Genomic DNA, 21,024 nt, shown 5'->3' with positions numbered 1-21,024 from the left:
GTAAGGAAAACAACAAATGATCTATACATGTTTGGTTATGTCTGTAGATTTCTGGAAAGTGAAAATAGCTTGTGTTAAATTTAGTTTAGGTCTCTTGCATCAAAAAGATGCATTTAAAGATTGTTTTCTGCTCCCACTCTCCTCATCTCCCCTCCCTCTGTACCAGCCTGACGATGTAGGCAGTTATACCTGTGTTGCCACGAATGCAGTCGGACAGGACAGTCGGACAACAACCCTGTCTGTACATACTCGCCCTGTCTTCACTGAGCTGCTAGGAGATGTGGCCCTCAACAAGGGAGAGCGCCTCCTGCTGGCTTGTGGAGTCAGTGGCATCCCCCCTCCCAGAATCACATGGGCCTTCAACAACAACATCATCCCAGGTGTACAGCAAGACCCCATTGATTAGGAAAATGTTTTAAATCAATGGAAAAAATCCATCAGAGCTATGCTCGTTTTATGTAGCTGTGCTGTATGTGACATATTGTCTTTTTCTTATTGTCTTTTTCTGCCTTTTGTTCATGCTTTAGTTCTCTACGACCACATGAACGGCCACAGTGAGCTGGTGATAGAGCGAGTGAACAAAGACGACTCCGGCACCTACAGCTGCGTGGCAGAAAACAGCGTAGGAATCATCAAGTCACTGGGCTTTGTCTATGTCAAAGGTAAAACCACAAATATTCATGTTAATCAATGTGTTTAACAACTATAGCCCCCTTTGTAGGCACAAGGCACCCATAAGTGGAGGCTGGTTTATGAACAGATGATGCATGACAATATAGAAAAACACAGCTGTGTTAATGTAAAATATCATATTGTAGAAGAGATTGTTGGCAAATATTGTACATTACCACTTAAAAATGTCCCTATAGCTATACATACAACTACATTATATTGTATTAGAAGTATGCTGCTTATAAATGCTCAGCAGAGAGATTTAAAGTAAAGTGCTACCATTTAACTTACGACTCAATCCTAATCAAGTGGTCTTTCCATAATGTCAACTTCTTCTGTCTGTCTCCAGAGCCTCCTATCATCGATGGGGACCTTCACTCCAACCGCATTGAACCTCTGGGTGGTAATGCCATCCTGAACTGTGAGGTTCGGGGAGACCCCCCGCCCACCATCCGGTGGAGCAAGAGTGGAATAAACATCCGGATCAGCAACCGCATTCGTCAGCTGTACAACGGCTCTCTGGCCATCTATGGCACTGTGGTAGGAAAACACATTAAACTGAGGTCTCTCATGTGTAATCGTCTGCAAATTGAGATTAAAAGTTGATTAAAAGTTGATTAAAAGTGAAAGTGCTCTGTTGGCTAAGTGAAGAAATTGTGTTTACATCAAATGTTAGACCAAAGTCTTTATCTGCAAACAAATATCTTTTAAGTGGAAAGTATTTTTTATATTGTGCAGCTTTTCAGACAGTCATTTAAGTATATATATATATATATATTAGGGGTGTAACGGTTCCCAAAACTCACGGTTGGGTTCGGTACGATACAGTGGAGCTACGGTTCGGTACGTTTCGGTACAGTAGAAAACTATAAATGCCAGAGAAATGTACTTGATTTTAAAATATATTCATTCATTACAACTAACATCATAAAGTTATTCTTTGACTTTGAACAATGATGGAACTATACCTGAGTGACCCGTCTTCTGGGGTGTCTTCTTGGCAACACATAAGCATAAAAAACAAAAACTGCTCCTTAATGTTATGTAGTATTGTTACATCTTGCAAAAGAGATTTTTAATCTCAATGGGACTACCTGGTTAAATAAAGGTTAAATAAAGGTTTTTAAAAACAGTTTTTTTTTTTTTGTTGTTGTTTTTTTATTCAAACGTATTCGGTTCGTCATGCGTACCGAACCGTGAGCCTCGTACCGAACGGTTCAATACGAATACGCGTATCGTTACACCCCTAATATATATACTTTTTTTTAAACATATTTGTGATTATGACAATGAACTGTGCTTTCATTAACTTTAATACAGAGTGAAGATGCAGGCAACTATATGTGTGTGGCAACAAATGATGCTGGAGTGGTGGAAAGGAGTGTTACACTGACCTTGCAGCGTAAGTGTCTGTCTTATCTGTGGCTGTCCTATTTAGCGTAGAGTCTTGCATTTGTGACATGAAACATTTGTAACATTTGTGACATGTCCCTTACATCTCACTGGTTTATAGTCCTGTTACCTGTCCGCTTGTGCACTCGACTTCACTTTATTTATATTTTACTTTATCTTATATTTCACTTTATTTATATTTTACTTCGTCTTATATTTTCTGTAAATTTAATTTGTTTCTACTTTGCATTGTTGATTGTTGTTAAATGTTACGCACCTCCCGTCATGTCAAATTCCTTGTATGTTCAACATACAATGGCAATAAACGGATTCTGATTCAGATTCTCTGAATAAAATGCAAAAATTGACATCGTACTTCAGTGATTTTGTATTGCACCTTAAACAGTGACATCGTCAGGTTTTGTTTTTTTAGTGCTCCCAAACTGATTTCAATGTGTGAAATCGGTGGAATTCCCCTTTTAAAGGTTAGATCACATAGATCTGCCCTTTTCCAGGTGCGCCGACCATCACAGTGGAGCCAGTGGAGACGGTGGTGGATGCTGGCACCACAGTTGTGCTCAACTGTCAGGCGGAGGGGGAGCCTATCCCCGTGATACAGTGGTCCCACCAGGGGCGACCCCTGCTGGGCAACGACCGCTTCTCCGCTTTGTCCAACGGTTCCCTCAGGATCAGCAGTGCCCAGAAGGAGGACACAGCTCAATATGAATGTGTGGCCAGAAACTTGCTGGGATCAGTGCTGGCCAGGGTCACTCTTACTGTGCGAGGTGAGCAGGACGTGGTGGGGATTGTTATCGTTGTGCTGTATTTTTTGAGCCAACTCTCATTTTAAAAGCACAGTAAACAGTCATCCAAAAGGACCAAATGGCAAAAGACGTGTTGTTCTAACGTGCAGTCATTTGTTTTCCAGTTCATGGGGGCTACTCCGAGTGGTCAGAGTGGGGTCCTTGCAGTGTGTCCTGTGGTGTTGGCTCCCAAAAAAGGCTGAGACAGTGTAACAATCCTCTACCTGCCAATGGGGGACGCCACTGTGCAGGATTTGACACAGAAACACGCAGTTGTCAGGGAAAGCCCTGTCCAGGTGGGAGTGCTTTGATAAATCAGAGGATTCAGTACTTGTACAGGAGACTGTCCAAATGGCACATGTGGTAACAAAATCTTTCCCGTTGTCCCTCTGCAGTGGATGGGAACTGGTCTGATTGGTCTCTCTGGGAGGAGTGTTCTCGTATCTGTGGTCAGGGCAGCAGAACCAGGGTCCGGACCTGCAGTAACCCTCCAGCTCAGCATGGAGGCAAGCCTTGTGAGGGCAAGGCAGTGGAGGTCATCATGTGCAGTGTCAGACCTTGTCCTGGTGAGTGACCAGATGTAGTTCAGCAGAAGGCTGTCAGCTGTATGAATAGTTGGTATGAGGAGGTTCAACTGGCAGGAATGCTTGTTTCATCTTAACATCTCATATTTGTTTAAAATCACGCTTTTCTCATCTTCTAAATACAAAAGTCAGTTCTTTACTGAAATAATGTTTCAATGCTATTCATCTCAATTGTGTGACTGCCTGTAATAAATCACACATTTACAATGAACAGGCTTTGTGCCTGATTTTATTATTTGCCTTGATTTTCACAAGGTCTCAAGAAACAAGCTTCCTTTATTTTGCCGGTTTGTGGTGGAAGGACTATTTACATCCTACTCGAGTAAAAGGAGCAATACCACAGTGTAGAAATAGTCCTTGTATATGTAGAAGTACAAAATGTACTTAAGTATAAAGTGTCAGCAAATGGAAATACAAGTCAAGTACAACCACCTCAAAATTGCACTTATTTACGTACTTACTTTCCACCGCTGGGTCTAAGTATATGACTCTAGGCCTGTATATATTGACTTTGTGTTTATACTCCTGAAGTGGCAGGTAACTGGGGCTCTTGGTTACCATGGAGCGCATGCAGTGAGAGCTGTGGTAAGGGTATGCACTCCAGAATCCGGCTGTGCAACAGCCCTCCTCCAGCATTTGATGGGCCGCAGTGTGAGGGCACAGACACCCAAACACAAGTGTGCAAGGAGAGACCTTGTCCTGGTGAGGGCTCAGGGATTGTACTTAATGATAAAATCAAATTGAAAGAGATTTTAGTCCATATTCATATGTCTGTTCTTTACTGGATGGTGTGAAATCAGTATAAGTGACCTGCTTCTCCTCCTCCTCCTTCTTTTCTTGTGCTGTCCAGTGGATGGGAAGTGGTCGTCCTGGGTAAGCTGGGGAGCCTGCAGTGTTTCATGTGGAGGCGGGACAAGAGAGAGGACACGCTTCTGTGCCAGCCCCGTCCCTCAGCATGGTGGCAGACAGTGTGAAGGCAACGATGTGCACATTGACTTCTGTAATAGCGACCCCTGCCCCAGTGAGTCATATGAACTTTTAGTTACTCTTGCTGCATTTCTAAAATCGAACTAGTATCTTTTACTTTCCAGCAAAAAAAAACATGTATTCTTTACATCTAAATGTAAAAAATGTCTGTCTTGTAACTTGATTCTGGGTTTCTTTCCAGTAACGTACCTGCTCTTTTTGGCTTATTTTTGTTCCTTTTCTATCTTTGACATTTTCATTTCTTACCGTCAGTCAGTGGTAACTGGGGTCCGTGGAGTAGCTGGGGCAGCTGCAGCAAGACATGTAACAGGGGTCAGATGAGGCGCTACAGGACATGTGACAACCCCAGACCTGCCAATGGTGGAAGAGCATGTGCAGGTGCAGATACTCAGATACAGAGATGCAGCACAGCCAACTGTCCTGGTGAGTCAGCACGTTTAAGACCGTGTTGGGGGTGAAAATGGTCCTAAATTGTGAGGCATGCAAGAACTGTTTTTTGGTGACTTATTGTATATTGGGTATATTATTGCAGTTGACGGTAACTGGGGCTCATGGCAGCAGTGGGGAGAATGCTCCGCTTCCTGTGGCGGTGGAGAGAGGACACGTGTCCGTTTCTGTAATCACCCGTCTTCTAGCAACGGTGGTCGGCCGTGTCCAGGAGACTCCTCTCAGCTGTCCAGGTGTAACAGCCCCGCCTGCCCAGGTGAGGCATTTTTGTCAATACAAATTGTGCATGTTCGTAACTGAGCATTGCACTAAAAATGTTCTTGAATACTTTCTTTTGTCAGGTGGAGCCCAGAAGGCACGAGGAAGCATCATAGGAAACATCAACGATATTGATTTTGGCATCGCTATCCTCAATGCCACCATCACAGACAGCAAGTCCGGTGGCAGGATCATCAAAGCCACCATTACTAATGTACCAAGGACATTAGGTCAGTTTTCCAACTGTTATAGACGTATATATTGAAATCTTCTTCTTTAAATGCAGCAAATAGTACCTGCCTCCATGCAACTAGAGCACCTAAGTTGTTCTCTTGCACGTTCTCAATAAATCTAATCATAAATTAAATATGCTCTTGTTGTGCCTTTTATTTCGAGGTCCTGCAATGAGAAAGCTCATCTCAATCCTGAACCCTGTCTACTGGAGCACTGCACAGGAAGTAGGAGAGGCTGTCAATGGCAACACGCTAACAGGAAGCATCTTCAGGCGAGAGACACAAGTGGAGTTTGCCACGGGTAAGAATTGACAGGCCTTGGTGTGTCTGTTTTATTGCTACAATATGACATGGTTAATGAAATTGTGAAAATGTTGACTGATGATTTTGGATGTGAATAATGCTAGCAGGGTGAAACGGAACTTGACAAACTGTCTGTGGGGTAATCTTGGTAGGTGAGATCCTGAGGATGACTCACATTGCAAGAGGCCTGGACTCAGATGGAGTGTTGTTACTGGACATGGCAGTGAACGGACACATCCTGCAGCTGCCCTCACATGCTGACATCAGCATCAAGGTAAATAAATAAACTATGCATGTGATTAGACTTTGTGGCCTCTTGATAGGTATGTTTATTACTTAGTAATAAATTGCAACTTGTATAAGATCGAGGCAAAAGCAGTAAAAACCAAACATTGTGAGCGTAACAAATACTGTATTTTCAATTTTATCCAGTTTACTACAAGTGGCATATCCATTTCATCATTGCAGATGCCATATTGTGTGGAGCTATAACATGTCAAACTACTTTAAAGCTGACTCGCATGTTCCCTTTGTTCGACTCAGGACTACACAGAGGATTACATCCAGACAGGCCCAGGCCAGCTGTACGCTCTGTCCACCCGCATGTTCAGCATCGACGGGGAGAGTGTGCCCTACTCCTGGAACCACACCATCTCCTACAACCTATCCAAGGGCAAGATGCCTTACCTCGTAGAGACGCTGCATGCCTCAGCCATCAGCGCTCAGTACCACCCCATGGAGGAGATGTTGGAGTATAGCATCCAAGCTAGTATCGCCAAGGGTGAGAATACTGTCCTAAGAAATTACTGAATTTATGGATTATAAATTGACTGGGTGAGAGATGGATTCAACAAGGCTGCTAAATTCATATTTGGCTGTAGATTTTTCCTTTGTATGTTTGGTCCAGTCAACCTCTTAAATGTGATCTTGCTTTTTTTTCCCTGCATGTAATTTAACTTGAATGATGAAATGTTTATTATTCCAGGAGAACGCAGTAACCAGTGTCCTCAGGGATTCACTTTGGTGTCTGCTGGGCCCTACTGTGCAGGTAATGTTTATTAATGCATATTATGCTCTCCCCAATCTCGGCCTATTGGTCTGACGACGGATAAGCCTCTCGGGGCAAGGGGCTATATTTCTGGGGTTCCGGTGTAGCCATTGTTCATCGTTTACAGGTGTTAACGATGAACAACTTGAGATGCAAGACAGGAGTTGGATTTGAGAGGCAACACGTACGACCGGATTATTTCACCAGTAGTCGGTTTACAAGCTCATTTTAAAGCAATAAAAATCAAAATCATCGTCAGACGATTGCTGGTGGGTTCCGTCTCTTTTGCTCTCCAAGCTCCTAGACTGCTTACCTGCATTCAACCAAAGCCTGCTCAAACGTGATGGGTCACTAAAACTCGGACTGCAAACATAAATCAGAACGCTTCCGACCCCAAAATCTCAGAGAGAATCAGCGAACCAACATTGTCGTCAGTCGCGCGATAATAATAGTGATATATTAAGTCTATTAAAAATGTGCTTTTAAAGTCACATAGTGGATTTGAAAAGTGCCTTTATATCTGTCAACAGCTTATCCAAACTGAGCAGAACTTTGTCATTGTATGCTTAAATGTTATCTGATTGTTGCCATATTGTTGTTTCTGCATCATTTATGTGCCACAGATGAGAATGAGTGTGAGGTAAGGAACCCCTGTTCCCATGCCTGCCACAATGCCGTGGGAACCTACTACTGCTCTTGTCCCAGAGGCCTCACTATCTCAGCTGACGGCAGGACCTGTCAGGGTATACAAATCACTTCTTAATCAGTGCTCTCAGCGTTATTATCACGCACACGGGTCATTGTTTAGCTAATTCAATGCTCTTCATTCTGGTAGATATTGATGAGTGTTCACTGGGTGGGGCCGTGTGCCACGATGGACAGGACTGTGAGAACACCATTGGCTCGTACCGATGTGTCGTGCACTGTGGGCGCGGCTTCAGGAGAACAGCTGATGGTCTCAGCTGCAGGGGTACATCAACTAGCTGCATTGAATAACTGAGGATTTGTTGTGAGTGTTGCTGATGTGAACCTTTTTTTTTTTTTTTTTATGACTGTCCTCTTTGTTGCTTAGATGTGAATGAGTGCAAGGAGTCCAATCCGTGCAATCAACACTGTCTGAACACGATTGGCAGCTACCGATGCGCCTGCGAGCCAGGATTTCAAATCAGGAACAGACGCTGTATAGGTGAGACAGCCTCGCCTCTCCTTATAGTGCTTTATCTATATTATCATAATAGGGATACTATTTTTTATTCCTTTTTATATAATTTCATCCTTTGAAACAAAACACTTGTCTACTTCTCTCTCTGATCAACCCAGATATAAACGAGTGCAGGCAGAGGGTTTGCCGATCGGATCAGCAGTGTAAAAACACACGGGGTGGTTACACCTGTATTGACTTGTGCCCCAATGGTATGACTAAAGGTGCCAATGGGACCAAATGTGTAGGTGAGTATTCATAATTCAACTTTCTCTGAAGTACAATATTTAATAAAGTGCAGACTGGGAAAGATTTTAGTTCTGCAACAGGATTAACTTCTGTGTCCTTTGTGCTGTAGACATTGATGAGTGCAGAGATGGCACTCATCAGTGCCGATACAATCAGATCTGTGAGAATACCAGAGGCAGCTACCACTGCACCTGTCCACGTGGCTACAGATCTCAGGGAGTGGGACGGCCCTGTATCGGTACGTGCATCATGTTATGTCTCTTATAACAATTAGAAAACATAAATCCAATATTGTATTCCTCATTTTCAGTATTCAGGCAGGTGGCACTTCCACTTTCTTGTGTGTATTTCTGTTGAGCTGAGGGTATTTGCCAAAGCATACAGCATGTTACGCAATGAACCTGTCAAACATTTGTGCACTGCACTGTCAGCTTGTCCGCTTCCACCAGCATACTTCTTCTCTCTTTGTGTCAGAGACTCACTCCTGTTGAAAAACTAAAATAACTCCGCTGACATCTGCAACATAGCTCATTATATCCTGCCAGGGCTTGCTTACATCTCTAGAATGCTGCAGTTAAAACCGCTGACTAACTGATCACTTTAAAGACCCTGCAAAGCTTTCATGCATGGTATCAGGTCCTCCAAAGCTCTACGTTGATGCTACGTCTACATACCTACACTGTCAGATAGGAGGAAGAGAAAGGGTCAGAAAGGATTGCAGAGGAAGGGAACTGAAAATAAATGTGTCCTTCTGCAACACATCAACCATAAAAAGACCAGCACCATGACTTCACATCTCTGTCGGTCACTCTGTCCATTTCACTCTCTTCCAATTCTGACTTTTAAACTGTGACCTTTATGTTTTGGATCTGGCTATTTCCTGGAGTTGCTTTGTAATGGCATACATTCGCTGTTCCCCCTGTGACATCATTAACATTGTACGCTGATGTCTGTCTTTGTCAAATATTCATCTGGCATGAATTGGATTTTGTACCTGATATCAAATGTGAATTATATTTGATATTATTTACTCAGATAAAAGGTCAACTAGATTTAAAATGGAATTTGAAGTTCTCTTCAAAGCATTACTTTTATTTGATATGAGAAGAGATAAGTCTCTCATTCAAATCAGACAAATGTATTTATAGCCTCAATACATTTCTGTCTTAGGGACATGGAAATGTATTGTTGTACAGTGGGGTAATTGACATATACCCTTTTTCCCCCTCATTTCCATCTCCCTCCTCTTTCTTCATGGCCCACACCACCTCGTTTGTTCTTTTCATCCCTCTAAATCCACCTTTCCTGTTACTTCTGTACTCCTTTTGCACCTTTTTCTCCTTCTTGTCTGTCTATTCCTGCTGCTGGTCTTTCTGTATGCTGAGGGCAGACATAAATGAGTGTGAGCGGCTTCCACAGCCCTGTGCCCACCAGTGCATCAACACACCTGGCAGCTTCAAGTGCACCTGCCTGCCGGGACGCCAGCTGCTGGGGGATGGCAAATCCTGTGCTGGTCTGGAGCGTCTGCCCAGCCATGAAAGTTACTCATTTGGCTACCGAACATCACAGTCCTCTCCCGAGCGCAACTCCTACCAGCGACTGTACCACAACTTGGCCTCTCAGAGCTACCACTCCCACGTGGCCACCGCAAGGGGGCGCAACAGGAGCCGGAGCCGCAGAGAGACTCCCATACGTTCCTCACAGCAGGGCTTCCTCGCTTGCCAGCAGGGGTTTGAGTCCAGGGGTGGCTCCTGCTTAGGTAACAATGGAGGACAGGCAGGGTTGAGATGAGGGAGAGGATGAAAGTTGTTCATAGAGGAACTGTCACTTTGCTTTGCTGCTTGTGGGTTTGACTTGAATATAGAACTGAAAGCTTTAAAAATGTGTCTTAATATGTCATTTATGTTGTAAGATTTTCCCTCTCATCATTCTGTGGTTGTCTGTGTGTTGGCGTGTGTAACTCCAACAGACATCAATGAGTGTGAGGTGAGGGATGCCTGTCAGCATGAGTGTATGAACACACCAGGAAGCCACAGGTGTCTCTGTCCTGCTGGTTACCGCCTCATGACCAATGGCAAGACCTGTCAAGGTGAGAACCACCAGCTACTCCCCGTTTCCTTCCATCACCATCGTTTAATGTTATTATAGCGTGTACTGTACTGACGAGAAGCTGTTTGCTGTATTTTACAGATGTAGATGAGTGCCTGGAGCAGAACATCCAGTGTGGAGTAAACCAGATGTGCTTTAACATGAGAGGAAGTTACCAATGTATTGATACACCCTGTCCACCGAACTACCAGAGGGATCCAGCCACAGGGTAAACCTTCACAGAAATACACTCAATTAGCTTATACAATTAGGATTAATCCATTAAAGTGATGATACATTGCCACTCATTGTTTGTTCAATTTAGGGGGTTTGCAATTATGGAGCAGTTTGTATATTTCGGTTATTTTCAAACTTTAAAGGACCCGTGTGTAGGATTTAGTGGCATCTAGCGGCGAGGCTGCAGATTGCAACTGAATGCCGATTGTGGTGCGATATCATGCTGATAGTTTGGGTTTTATCTGCAAAGGTTTTTAGACAATTAGTGCTCAGACTTTGGGGTTAGTAAAGATTCTAGCTGTCTATCCTAGACAATATTAGTTATTTCTCTGCTTTTCCCACATTATACTCAACTCTCTATGTTGCGTCTAGGTTTTGCCTGAAGAATTGCCCGCCAAATGACCTGGAATGTGCACTGAGCCCTTACGCCCTGGAGTACAAGCTGCTGTCTCTTCCCTTTGGCATTGCAGCCAACCAGGACCTCATCAGACTGGTGGCCTACACACAGGACGGAGTGATGCACCCCAGGACCACGTTCCTAGTGGTGGACGGGGACGTCACGTTACCGTTTGCCCTGCGAGACGAGAACCTAAAGGGAGTGCTGTTCACCACGCGGGCTCTACGAGAGCCCCACACGTACCGCATGAAGGTCCGTTCCCTCTCCTACAGCGAAGACGGAGGCATCGAGTACCAGACTACCTTTATCGTCTATATCTCCGTCTCTGCCTACCCCTACTGAGAGCACTTTAAACGACACAAGACAACCGTGCGGAGATGAATTGCGTCCTAAATGAGTGAGTGGGTGTGGTTTTTGGAAGAGCAGCCACATCAGTAAAGAAACTGAAAAGACTTGAGAGAGACTGTGAGAGAGGCCAGTGAGTGCATACAGCCCTGAAGACACAAGGAAGTCGATTTAAAGTGGATACAATACAGGCCACTGGAGGTCAACAGGAGGCTTGGTTGAAACTGGCTATTTATTGGCTCTAATCCCTGGATTCCTCACGTCAATATGTCAGAACGTTTTCAGTGAAACAATTTATATTTTGTTATTTTCCCCTTCAGATTTATTGATAAGATCAATAAGATTTTGCTCCTCAAAGCCAAAGCGTCCACAGCAGGATCTAAAAGTAGGCTTCATTCCTACTCAAGAAATCGTAGCTCGCCTCTTATTTACATCTACCTGTTATTAACTTATTGGGAAGTGCTTGAACGAGAAAAATGGGCAGTTTTTGTTTAGCCCTTGTGTCATCAGTCACCAAAGTGGAGCAGTGACTGTTCAGATACGTTGCTTATTTTGGCTATAGAAAACTTGACTGTCACATATTGTACATCCTCAGGTAGCGGCCTAATATATACACACACGTGCATCAAAAACAAACCCTATCTAATTGTTACACTGATTACATCATCAATGTGCCATATACTGCTCCATCCAATAGTTGATACCGAGATGTATTTTATTTTAATGACTTGTACATATGTTTTTTTCTCATAATGTATTGCCATACTGTACGTATTGTATAAATTTTGTAATAAAAAATGTAATAAATGAATATTCACTGAAATCAAGCATAAAGTATGTCTGCAGCGCTACTTCATAAAACAGCCCTGATCCTGATTAAGCATTTCATACTTTAAAAAGTCTGAATTGATCGAGCTCCTTCCAGTGTAACTCTCCAGTGATCACATCATTTATTTATTATTCATTTATGTATTCTCTGCAATAGAGAATCGGACGAGGATTTATCTTTTGTCGGCCATAACAAAATTCTACTTGTAACTTTTAAGAATCAATTTTATTTGTTTGAATTTCTAATATCTCCAACAATGTTGTATATTTATAATGTATCAATGCGGATGAAATAATGCTAATATTAGCTGGAATTGAAACAAAAAGCAGGTGGACATCTTGAGGATAATTTAGTACAACAATTCAATATATGAAGCTGTATAAGTGATTGCAAAAAAAGATAATGTAAACATTATTCTTGATGTTTTCACTCCTGATAAATGAAAAAGGTGTAATATCCTGTCAAATCTTGAAGTTAAATGCAAAACATAATGGGCTAAAACTGCCCTGTTCTGAATGATCATTTTGCTTCAGTTAACGAATCGTTGATCATGACCAATGACGTTTAGTAGTCTACTCTGAAACACGTCTAAGAAGTTGTTTGTACAGCAGACATTTAGGAGGAACAGATCATTCTTAAATTTAAAAGTAAAGCTGAAGGATTTTTACTTTTATCTTTAACTTACACAGATTTCTGAAAGTATTCAGACACCATTACTTTTTTTTCCAATTTGTTATATTTCCCCCCTCATCACAGTGTCACTCAATACTTTTATTAAAAGGAAAGAAACCTGAAACATCACATTGACGTAAGTATTTAGACCTTTAGCTCAGGTGCCTTCCATTTATCGTGATCTGTGAGATGTTTCTGCACCTTGATTGGATCCACCTGTGGTCAATTCAATTGATTGGACACGAGGTTGAAGAAACCGACTGCAGAGCTCTGAGACCAGCTTGTGTCGGGAGACAGATCTGGGTGAGATCACAGTGGCCTCCATAATTATTAAATGTAACATACAGCTGCAACATTACAAGGGGGTCTCAAAACTTTCTAATTGTAGCTTTAAAAATATGTGACTGTTCACAGTGAAATATAAACCCTGATTGTCTTTGTATTCAGCATACTTTGTTTAAAATAAGTCACAACAGTTGATATCAGCAGTCACACCTTTATTAGTTTTGTCAAAAAAGCACAAACATAAAAAAGGGATATTGAGTAAGGCAGTTTGTACATCAGTTTGGGACGCTCCCGCCACTATAAACGAGCATCTCCCACTAGAAATACATGAAGCAGAAGAACTCGGGCCGTTCTCCTTTTTGTTTACATGTAAAACTTTACTGCATTAGAAAAGGAATCGAATATCTGGATGAATCATCACTGGTGACAGTATTCACACATGAACAACCCCATGTCTAAATATCCACTTGAGTAGACCAGCTGTGATGTGCTTTAGAAAAAGCAACATCCATCCTGTGTTTGATAGGAAATGAGCACGAAAAAAACATTATGCTGGAACTGAATTCCTCCGATCGCTGCGTTTACACAATGTTTTCAAAACGGCATGTATTTTTAACCACAACACACTTTGCTTGTATGTTCATTGACACTGTTTATAGCCGTCACTCCACCGCTTTGCCTTAATTGCCTTAAACATTATTCTCTAATACACAGGAGCCACAAAATCATCAAAAAGCAGAATAAATCATTTGGCAACAGACGTAATCTACCGGATAAGGCAGATATAACTTTACATTCCCAGTTTTCCTCATATTATAAAATGTATGGAAATATAATACGACTTCCTACTGCCAGACGACACCGTGTGTGGCGGATCTGTGTGAATGAACAAGCATTAATTTAAACCCAGATTCAACACAAAAATCACTTAATGTTTCCAGAAGAGACATGCAACATGTACAAAAGACAAGTATGAAATGCTTGACATAATACTCAAAAGTGTGATCATGCAAACAATATATATATATTTTTTAAATCGCATAAGAGACAAAATATCAATTATTTTATCTTAGGCTCTCCTGCAAATCAAGCACACAAAACTTTTAAGCAATAGTCTTAATTTGGATCAGGTTGGGATTTGGCCCCGAGGCGAATAAAATAGAAAAACCAAGAGGAAAATATTTAATCCTGATTCTTTTTGTGTTAAACACCAAAATAAATGCTGAGAAAGGATTCTCAGGGTGACGCGTCATTCCTGAAAGGACAGAAGCAAAGACACATACTTCCCTGCACACGAGAGACTCGCACATGGGAGGGATGTGAGGAACAGTAAAATGGGATTAATAAGAGTGGTGGTGGAGATGCATCATGGGTAATAATCCTTAACTGGGGCAGTGTTAAAGGATGGATGACACAAACCCCCACACTCATCCCGCTCTACAGGGTAAATTGTGCCCCCCCCCCCCCCACTCCATCTGTGACTGTGCTTTTTAAGAGCCTCCCACTGCTTAAGTGTTAACAGTTAGAGGCAATGAGAGGATTTACTGACTCAATCGGGCTTTTATTCCATCAGGAAGTCTCTACTGATGACATCATACAAGATGGGAAACAAATACTGTGAGGTTGTTGTTTTTGTCCTGAGAGGAGCAAACCCGGAACACTCTGTTGTGTTCGTGTGGAAGTCAATGGAGGAATCATTGCTAAGAGAAAAAATAGACATTTTGTGGAGCAGGAATATGTTTTCTGCGTTCAATTGTGTTTTCTAAGATTTATCTCTAGTTTGGGAAACTCTGGTGTGTGGACCGAGCACACAGTGTGCAGGACTGACATGGGGAGAATGGGAGGGGAGGGGAGGGGGGGGGGGGATTCTGTAATTAGATGAAGGAAGCAGCACATGTGACGCTCTCTGTAGCACCCTGTGAGGAACATGATTTAGTCGGCCGTGATCATGAATGGGACGAAAGAAGAAAAACACAAATTTTAAAACCTAATGTGACCCAGATTGGACTTTGAACGCAGCAGGATCACATTGGGTTAAATTAGTTTTTCCTCTTCGTCCCTCTGCCATCTGTTATGATTACATGGTCTCCTGTATCCCTCAGAGATCCTCCTCCTCTTCTAGACCGTCTTCCTCGCCGTTAGTACCCTGATGATGCTGCCCACTCCTCCAGCTGCCAGAGCCTGAAGGCACAGGACAAAAAACAATATGGTCAGGTTATTTTTATATATCTGAAACTGAGTTTCTGTTAAACTCTGGTTGCTCATCCCGTATGCAGAGTTGATACATCAAAAGTTTGTCTTTTAGGAGTGCAAACATTTACCTTTTCGTGCCACTGCAGTAGGACCGCGCTGCTGTTTTCTGACGGCCTCTCGAAGCCTTTGTAGATGTATTTCATCAGCAGGTCCACTCCGTTCTTGTCGAGGGACTGCACCCCTTTCTCAATGTCACTGCTCTTAAAGGCGCTGAGCACCTTCAGCACCAAACCCTCGGCACGATCCTGAAAAGAAAAAAAAGGGCAGATCAGTAAAAGTTCAGGAAAAAACGTATAGCGCTGCATTTCAAAATGGTCCATCAGCAGACATCGCCACGTTTAAATGGCCATACACACCATCAACTACACTACCAAGACAAAGCCGACAAAGTGAATCATTAGAAGAACAAGAACCATTATTGACCGAACCCACCTTGACGTTCTGGTTCTTGGTGTTGATTGGCGGGTTCTTCAAGACGGCTTGTAAAGCCTGCATGAGATTTCCTGTGCGGGGAGGGTTAAGGATGCAACACAGCCTCCTAATCACAATGTTGAGCTACGAGCCCAAATATGATACATGAGCCATTACTAGTGTTTTTATAACTGTACTTGGAATCAGATCCTGATCCTGCCTGATGACCTGAGACAACAGCGTCCACTTCCAAATGCAAAGCAGGTTTATGATCAGCGTTTGTCTGTGTGATGTATGTTTTTAGGATAGCTGTGGGTTCTTGGCGTCCTTGCACATGCATTTTAATGTAAAACACACTTAATAACATTGTCTTCTATACAAGCATACAAATGAAAATGTCATTTTTTTCAAGTCTGTCTTGAAACAATACTCATGTTCATGTGTGCATTGAAAGTTGAGTTATTGCTTTAACTTACTGTACAACTCCTCTCCATACCAGCTGTGAAGAGATCCCTCTTTAAATCAACTTGTGTAAATAAAGGCCGGTCAGTTCGGTTTTCATGTTCCTATTTAGAGTATTGTTATTGTGAGACATTCATTATTCTGTACTGTAACATATGATGGGAGGAAACGGTCTTCTGCAATGAGGAAGTGCTGCACTTTCATGCCTTATAAAGGCCTACATGACTGAAACTGCTCCGAGCCTTTCCGTAGACACGCGTACCAAAGAGAAAATACATTTATTTAGCACGTGAGCCAAACTTCTGTTTCTGCAACACCTGTTCTTACTAAGCTAACATGCAAAAACACAACGACGTCGCACGAGTTCTCAAAGAACACGGCGGTTAATTAAAGCTGTATGCGATTAAATGGTGAACTTCTAACGTTAGTTGTGTAAATCCATACTAGCTTGCATGTACATACATTTAAAAAAGAAGCCTGTTCCGTCTTGGAGCAGAAATGACTGGAATGTGACGGCCAGGCAAGTCTGGACAGTGACTGGCCTGCTTACTAAAACGCCCATTCAAACAAGAAGCGACACATAAAGACGGAATATGCGGATAAATCGCAGCCCTAAAGACGCAGACTTTGTTGGCTGTGTCTGGTTTTCCTACGCATGCTAACAGACCGGCTAGCTAATCATGTAAGGATATTGTCTGATGAGGGAGTCCACCTCTGCCTCGTCGGGACCCAGCTGGTTCTCTCCTCCTTCCTCCTCGTCCACAAATTTGTTCTCGTCGTACTCGTCCACGTCCACTCGCCTGAAGCGGGCGGCCACGGTGTTCTTCGACATGTCGGTATAGTTTTTAGGACGAGGGTACAAGCTCAAGTCCGGCCTTTTTTTTCCTCTACTGTGCTTTTCTTTGATACGGCTGTCACAAGCAAGCAGCTTCCTGACTTCCTCCCTTTTTGTCGCCTGGGTGTTGTTTTTTGCTTCCGCGTATACGACATCGCCCCTAGCGGGCAAAATGTGAAACGGCAGGTCATTAATTAAGTAATTAAGTAAGTGTTGTTCCAGAGTCTTCTTTAGCTGCCAGGTATGAAAAATTCCTTGGAAAAAACAAACAAACCCATACACGAATACAAAAAGAACAGTAGCATGGCCATACCCTAATTTACATTCAACTTTATTGTCATTTTACATACAATTAACAATAGTCATATATTCCAAGATAGTTTCACGTTTTATTAGTATACAATAAATTGCTGTAAAAGTTGGGTGCCAAAATATTTTAAGATGCTGGATCATTAGGAGGTGGATAAAGAAAAAAGAAAAATAAACTCGCATAAAACATTTAGTACCAAATGGTTTTGCCTTTAGCAAAAGAATACTAAAAAGTTTGACCATTAACAATTTTAATAATCCACAGAGTCGGTGAAACTATTTCACCATTTACATAATGTACATTTTTAGCAGCAACTGTTATTTTTAACAATTAGTTTCATTGAGATAAAGATATCTCTTTCCAGAAAAACATGTGTACAAGAATATTGCACACATTCACACACGCACACACACACACACACACACACACACACACACACACACACACACACACACACACACACACACACACACACGGTGCTGTCGTAAGTGTGTGATTCCTCCCTATGATGATGAGGATTTAGTTTGCTTTATCTGATGGAATCCAAACAGATGATCTTCACAAACAGCACGTGTGTGTACGTACGTGTGTGTGTGTGTGTGTGTGTTTACTGAGTCACTGCACCCACTGACTAGGTCAGTGGCGCAAGTATTTATTTAACTTGGCCACTAATGTAGACCACCTCCTCGACTCCGTGATGTCAGGGTTTTCCTGCGTCACATGAAAGTGCATTTTAGTCTTTGCAGGAAGTAAGACACACTTTCCATGTCGCTAATGCACACACTCATCAAACTCATATGAACTCATGTTAACGTCTGGATGGCGGCCCTGTGATGTTTCCAAGGGTAACAGGCACACAGTAGTATGTGTGTGGATCCTGACCAAGACAAACTAGTTTATGACACACACGGGCCGTTTCTGGGAAGTATGGAAAGTGGGATACGCCTACGTTTGATTGATACCTTTTTTTTGTTGGAAGTGGAATTTTTTATTTCCTTATCTGACCTGTCTAGACTGCTGGGTATTTGCCTCAAGGGGTCAAAACGGATAAGCAATGGAGCAAGTACAGCGAAATGATTCCCATCATTCAAATAGGGGGAGAAAATGTTTTGCTTCCCAACTTTTTGTCTTTAAAAAAAACAAACTGCCATCAAACAATCCTTGCAATCAGGTACTTATATTTAAGTAGCTTATGTCAATGATCATTTTACTATTTTCAGCAAATCACAAAAACAAGTAATACAATTTTTTTGGACCAACCTTTGAGTTGGTTCAGTCGAAGCCGTCGCTTTGGGCGTAAGTCTGTCAATCCACACAGGAGTCTGACGGTAAGAAACATTTCAAGTGGCAATCCTTGAGATTTCAGTCCTGGTTGATACAGAATTTATTTCTGAGTTGAATTGTTCTTCGAGTTTAGCTTTTTGTTGATACTTTCACTTCCATTTTTCATAATTATTTGCATAGTTTTGTCTTTTTGAGTAGGTCCATACTGTTGAGAAATGCAGCATTTATTTCGGGAATGTCGGCATTGACACCCATTTGATGATACTGCAAATATATAAATATTGCAGTACTTTCATCAGTGGGCCATTATAGGCTCAAACACCATTGTGTCACCTCCTTCTGCGTTTTATTTAAATGAAATCCTTCGATATTAACATTTAAAAATAGAACATAAGAAAATACTTTAACCTGTGTGGCCCACTGACTCCAGCCAAACTTCAAATCAGCTAAACAAATATGCTTGTAGCTGTCTCCATAATGCCGAACTGATTTTTCAGTTCCAAATCAAAAGACAAGGCAAGTTTATTTGTATCACACAGTTCAACAACAAGGCAATTAAAAGTGCTTCATATAAAACCATTAGAAGCATCAAAACGTAAGGCAAAAAAAAGGAGATTTAAAAACAATTAAGAACATTCATTGAAACATTAAAAACAGTCATTAAGACACTAAAAAGCAGTGTAAGAAATAAAATACAGTAGTGAAATTCAGAAATGCAGGAAATTGATTAATATCCTTGAATCTGGTTCAAGTAAAGGCAGCAGCAAACAGAAAGGTCTTCAATCTTGATTTAAAGGAGCTGAGGGTCTCACCAGACCTGCAGCTTTCTGGGACTTTGTTCCAGATATGTGGAGCAGAAAAAAACAAGTCCTCTAATCCTTGATATATTCTTCAGGTGATAGTAGGCTGATTTTGTAATTGTCTTGATATGGCTGTTCAGGTTGAGGTCTGAATCCATAACTACACATAGATTTCTGGCTTGGTTTGTGGAGTTGTCTCTTTTAATTGGAATGTGGCTATTACTACTTTGCATTAGCCCTGCCGATATTATTATTTGGGATATAGTGGAGGGTTAATCCAAAAGGTTAGGCGGTGTAGAAATGCAGGCTATTTGATTGAAATTACCCCAGACCTCCCGCCATTTATGTAACTTTCAAAGCTTGCTCCCCCATTTTAGAACATAACCAGGCGCCCATCATCACTTTATGTATTACGCATTCTGGACCTTCCATTCCCTCCAACACACACGTGCACACACACACACACACCATATCTGACTTATCTGACTCAGGAACTGGTCTGTTCCAGGACAGTAAGAAAGTGTTGCTCACTGCACCGGACATCTCTCTGTTGATGTAAAGCTCAATAACACAACTAGAAGAGGAGGATATCATGATTGGGAAACTGAGGGGTCTCATTTAACCTCCCACCACTGCTCTCCTGTAGACAGTCAATAGATACTCATGCATGAAAACATACACATTTATTTTCCTTCTCTCTATGTATGAGTTTTTGGGTGCCAAATGAGTTTCCCCACTGGGGATTAATAAAGTTTTCTAATCTAATCTAATCTAATCTATCCGTCTACCTTCCACTCCCTCTCTCGCGCGCACACACACACACACACACACACACACACACACACACACACACACACACACACACACAGCCTTGCGTGCATTGGTCATGAGTGTCGTCATTGTGGGCTTTGTGAGGTGCCCCAACCCGTCTGCGCTATGTGAATGACTCAGCACATCAAAAGGCGAGGATACAGGCACATACATGACCTTCACGTGAATGTGCAAATTAACAAGCCCTGGAAAATTTCCAAATTGAGGCCATTTACCTTCCTGCCGTACAGGCGGGCACTGAGACAGACGGGCATGGCAGAAGGGATGAGCTTTGAAAAAGCCTCCGAGAAACTGATTTCAGTGTCAAACCTGTTGGGCGCCGGGCCAGGTGCTTCCGTGCCAGAGAAAAGGATGAACAGCATTGCAAAGCATCCTAAGCACTTAATAAGTACTTTCATATGAGGGGGATATTGCTCTTGGATGATGATTTAATTGGGGAATGTAATTAATGAGTGGTGCTGCGTTGGAGCAGGTCTTCAGCCTGGGAGGGACTGTGGGCGGCTTCTTGCTTTCTGGAGGCGAAAGTGGTTCCGGTGTGTTGCTTTGTAACATCACATTAAGCTACTTAGGACATGTTTGCAGTATTATAACAGTGATGCCGATGCTTTCAGATTTGTTAAACAACACATTATCAGTCGACTTCTGACTAGATATGAGGGAAGCGACTGGTTGCCCCGTCGCTCAGAGGTCCCTGGGGCCGATCGACCCGGTCACAGGTTGTTTTCTGTCCTGGCCCCACAGCGGTGGAATGAACTCCCCGCTGACGTCAGGACAGCAGAGTCGCTGCCCATCTTTCATCAGGCTGAAA

The 21,024-nt window shown here is 42.3% G+C and overlaps 2 protein-coding genes across 2 annotated transcripts in view; one reads left to right on the top strand and one right to left on the bottom strand.

The window, feature by feature from the left end:
* The window catches only part of hmcn1 (hemicentin 1), a gene marked incomplete at its 5' end in the record, with an annotated part of 83,924 nt that extends 71,913 nt beyond the window's left edge, over positions 1–12,011 (top strand). Inside the window, 25 exons of the mRNA XM_079266635.1 lie at positions 167–380; positions 528–662; positions 1,022–1,212; positions 1,993–2,074; positions 2,580–2,849; positions 2,993–3,163; positions 3,263–3,433; positions 3,983–4,153; positions 4,302–4,472; positions 4,691–4,861; positions 4,971–5,141; positions 5,227–5,373; positions 5,540–5,677; positions 5,832–5,953; positions 6,223–6,460; positions 6,665–6,727; positions 7,351–7,470; positions 7,563–7,697; positions 7,800–7,913; positions 8,048–8,176; positions 8,287–8,415; positions 9,568–9,936; positions 10,147–10,266; positions 10,368–10,494; positions 10,875–12,011. Coding sequence (XP_079122761.1) covers positions 167–380; positions 528–662; positions 1,022–1,212; positions 1,993–2,074; positions 2,580–2,849; positions 2,993–3,163; positions 3,263–3,433; positions 3,983–4,153; positions 4,302–4,472; positions 4,691–4,861; positions 4,971–5,141; positions 5,227–5,373; positions 5,540–5,677; positions 5,832–5,953; positions 6,223–6,460; positions 6,665–6,727; positions 7,351–7,470; positions 7,563–7,697; positions 7,800–7,913; positions 8,048–8,176; positions 8,287–8,415; positions 9,568–9,936; positions 10,147–10,266; positions 10,368–10,494; positions 10,875–11,241 — 4,236 coding nt within the window. The 3' untranslated portion in view covers positions 11,242–12,011. The remainder of the gene's footprint in view (positions 1–166; positions 381–527; positions 663–1,021; positions 1,213–1,992; positions 2,075–2,579; positions 2,850–2,992; positions 3,164–3,262; positions 3,434–3,982; positions 4,154–4,301; positions 4,473–4,690; positions 4,862–4,970; positions 5,142–5,226; positions 5,374–5,539; positions 5,678–5,831; positions 5,954–6,222; positions 6,461–6,664; positions 6,728–7,350; positions 7,471–7,562; positions 7,698–7,799; positions 7,914–8,047; positions 8,177–8,286; positions 8,416–9,567; positions 9,937–10,146; positions 10,267–10,367; positions 10,495–10,874) is intronic.
* Positions 12,012–13,227: 1,216 nt separating this feature from the next.
* arpc5b (actin related protein 2/3 complex, subunit 5B) lies at positions 13,228–17,105 on the bottom strand. The gene is made up of 4 exons (XM_079267984.1): positions 16,849–17,105; positions 15,716–15,788; positions 15,352–15,528; positions 13,228–15,211 (listed from the first exon to the last, which is right to left on the bottom strand). Exons 1-4 carry the CDS (start codon positions 16,986–16,988, stop codon positions 15,149–15,151), a joined length of 453 nt encoding a protein of 150 aa, XP_079124110.1. The 5' UTR covers positions 16,989–17,105; the 3' UTR covers positions 13,228–15,148.
* Positions 17,106–21,024: the final 3,919 nt, after the last annotated feature.

Source organism: Melanostigma gelatinosum (assembly GCF_949748355.1).
Source record: "Melanostigma gelatinosum genome assembly, chromosome: 4".
NCBI classification, from domain to species: Eukaryota; Metazoa; Chordata; class Actinopteri; order Perciformes; family Zoarcidae; genus Melanostigma; species Melanostigma gelatinosum.
This window is presented reverse-complemented; position numbering and strand designations above follow the sequence as displayed.

Bases quoted from the DNA above. Each gene is read 5' to 3' on its own strand.
- arpc5b (XM_079267984.1), bottom strand. From the start codon at position 16,988: ATGTCGAAGAACACCGTGGCCGCCCGCTTCAGGCGAGTGGACGTGGAC. The intron at 15,529-15,715 runs GTGGGTTCGGTC...TTTTCTTTTCAG, and splicing joins CCAAGAACCAGAACGTCAAG to GATCGTGCCGAGGGTTTGGT. The intron at 15,212-15,351 runs GTAAATGTTTGC...CTGTGCCTTCAG, and splicing joins TACTGCAGTGGCACGAAAAG to GCTCTGGCAGCTGGAGGAGT.